Source organism: Aphanomyces astaci (assembly GCF_000520075.1).
Source record: "Aphanomyces astaci strain APO3 unplaced genomic scaffold supercont1.16, whole genome shotgun sequence".
Classification (NCBI taxonomy): Eukaryota; Oomycota; class Saprolegniomycetes; order Saprolegniales; family Verrucalvaceae; genus Aphanomyces; species Aphanomyces astaci.
Window position 1 is genome coordinate 934,766 of NW_009798279.1, and position 1,929 is coordinate 936,694.

The window sequence follows — 1,929 nt, forward strand, 5'->3', positions numbered from 1 at the left end:
ATGCCGGCGTCCGTCGAGGGCAGCAAGAAGGCGCTGATCATGGTGGAGGGCGGTCCTGGCAGGTCGTCGGTTAGCTTGGAACTGTTCATGGACAAATTGCACCGCGAGCTGTCTGGTGAGTTTCACATCTTCACCGTGGATCATCGAGGCACGGGGCGCAGCGGGCGCTTGGACTGCCCGGCGGCCCAAGCGCTGAGCTTAGGCAGCCACTACATCTACGACATCTCATCACAAGAAGTCTCAAACTGTTTGAAGGACATCCATCACCAATTCGGCACCAATGCCGCGGCCGCGTACTCCATCACGAACGCAGCGAAGGACTTGGCCATGCTGGTTGAGACCGAAATGGCTGACTACGACGTGTATCTGTACGGGATGAGCTACGGCACGTTGGTAGTGGAACGCCTGATGCACTTCTCGCCGCCCCAAGTCAAGGGCTACATCCTCGACAGCATCTGTGCCGACCACTACGAACCTCAAGGGACCGGAAACAACCAAGTGTATAGCAACTGGGACGACGACGTCAAGCACGTGAGTCAGCACTTCCTGGACCTTTGCCAAAAGGATACGGCCGTGTGCGGCAAACTCCTAGGCGAAAACGCCACCACCACCTTATTCAACCTGTACGACACGCTGGATGCGAACGCATCGGCATGCTCGGCTATCTTTTACGACACGCTCGAGAACAAGCCATCCGTGTTTCTCCGCCTGTTCTTTTTCAAGCTTCTCGGCCGCTACGACCGTCGCAAGTTCATCCCGACGTTTGCCGCCCGCCTAGAGCGCTGTAATGCCCAAGACAAGGACGTGATGACCGCGATTCTAACCAAAAATGATCCAAGAGAGAATTCTGTGGTCTTGCAATCTAACCTCCTCCAAGACACCATCGTGTACTCCGAGTTGTGGCAAGTGCCCACGCCGTCAATGGAGGACATCAAGCAGCAGTTCCTCGCGTCGCCTATGGCCGTGAACGACCCGGACAAAGTCGGGAGCTACTGCGTCTTCACGGGCTCCAACTCGTCCGAGTGCGCGCCGTGGGTCGATATGAACGTCCCCCCCTGGACATATACCCCGGACAAGTACTTCAACAAAACCGCGGCCATTCCCATCGGGGTGTCTGTGCTCGGTCTCACGGGCAACTTGGACCCCCTGACCCCGTCAAAGCATGCCCGACGACACTTTAACAACATGAAAGGCGACAACAAGAAACTGGTTGAGTTCCCCGTGGCAGTGCATGGCGTCATTGGGAACACCCCTCTGTCGGACAACCACACTGATCCCCACTGCGGCTTGCTTGTGGTCGCCGATTTCCTTCTCGCCAACGGCGCGCTGGACGCGATAAACTTGAACTGCATGGACAAGGTGCAGCCTCTCAATTTCGACATCCCGGACGCCTTGGCCCTCGAACTGTTTGGTCTGGACGGCGGCGCCATGGACGGCAAACTGCACACCCCCGCGCAAGGTGCCAAGGACTACAAGTCCAATTATACATACTCACATGAAGGTGGGCGTGATCGTCCTCAGCTTTACAGTCGTCGGCCTCGGGCTCAATGCGCTCCTGAAACATAGTAAAGCCAAAGCGACGCGAGGCAAGTACGCCGTCTACGAAGACGCGTGCACGGGCAACGCTTCTTGACCAGCCCGAAAGTCGCCACATTCTCAAGAGAACGAAACCCCCGCCAGTGCAAGTGCATCGTTGTAAATGTGTATAATTGAGTTTGACGGTAAACCTTTGGGGAGTTGTTATTGGCCGAGCCTCTGTGTGCCTGAGTGTGGGTAGCCGAATGTTGGTCACGAACGACATTTGAAGAGTGTGAAATATGACCTGGATCGTAGCGGCATATGTTCCGAGCTGATGGTACACTGTACGATGCATGACTTGTAGAGAGTAGTGAAGTGATAGAAGGGAACTGACTGATTGACTGTATAATG

General features: G+C 55.6%; 1 protein-coding gene across 1 annotated transcript; it reads left to right on the forward strand.

The window, feature by feature from the left end:
- Positions 1–1,633, forward strand: H257_07760 (hypothetical protein; the record flags this gene model as incomplete). The annotated part of the gene is made up of 2 exons (XM_009833393.1): positions 1–1,475; positions 1,522–1,633. 2 exons carry the CDS (start codon positions 1–3, stop codon positions 1,631–1,633), a joined length of 1,587 nt encoding a protein of 528 aa, XP_009831695.1.
- Positions 1,634–1,929: the final 296 nt, after the last annotated feature.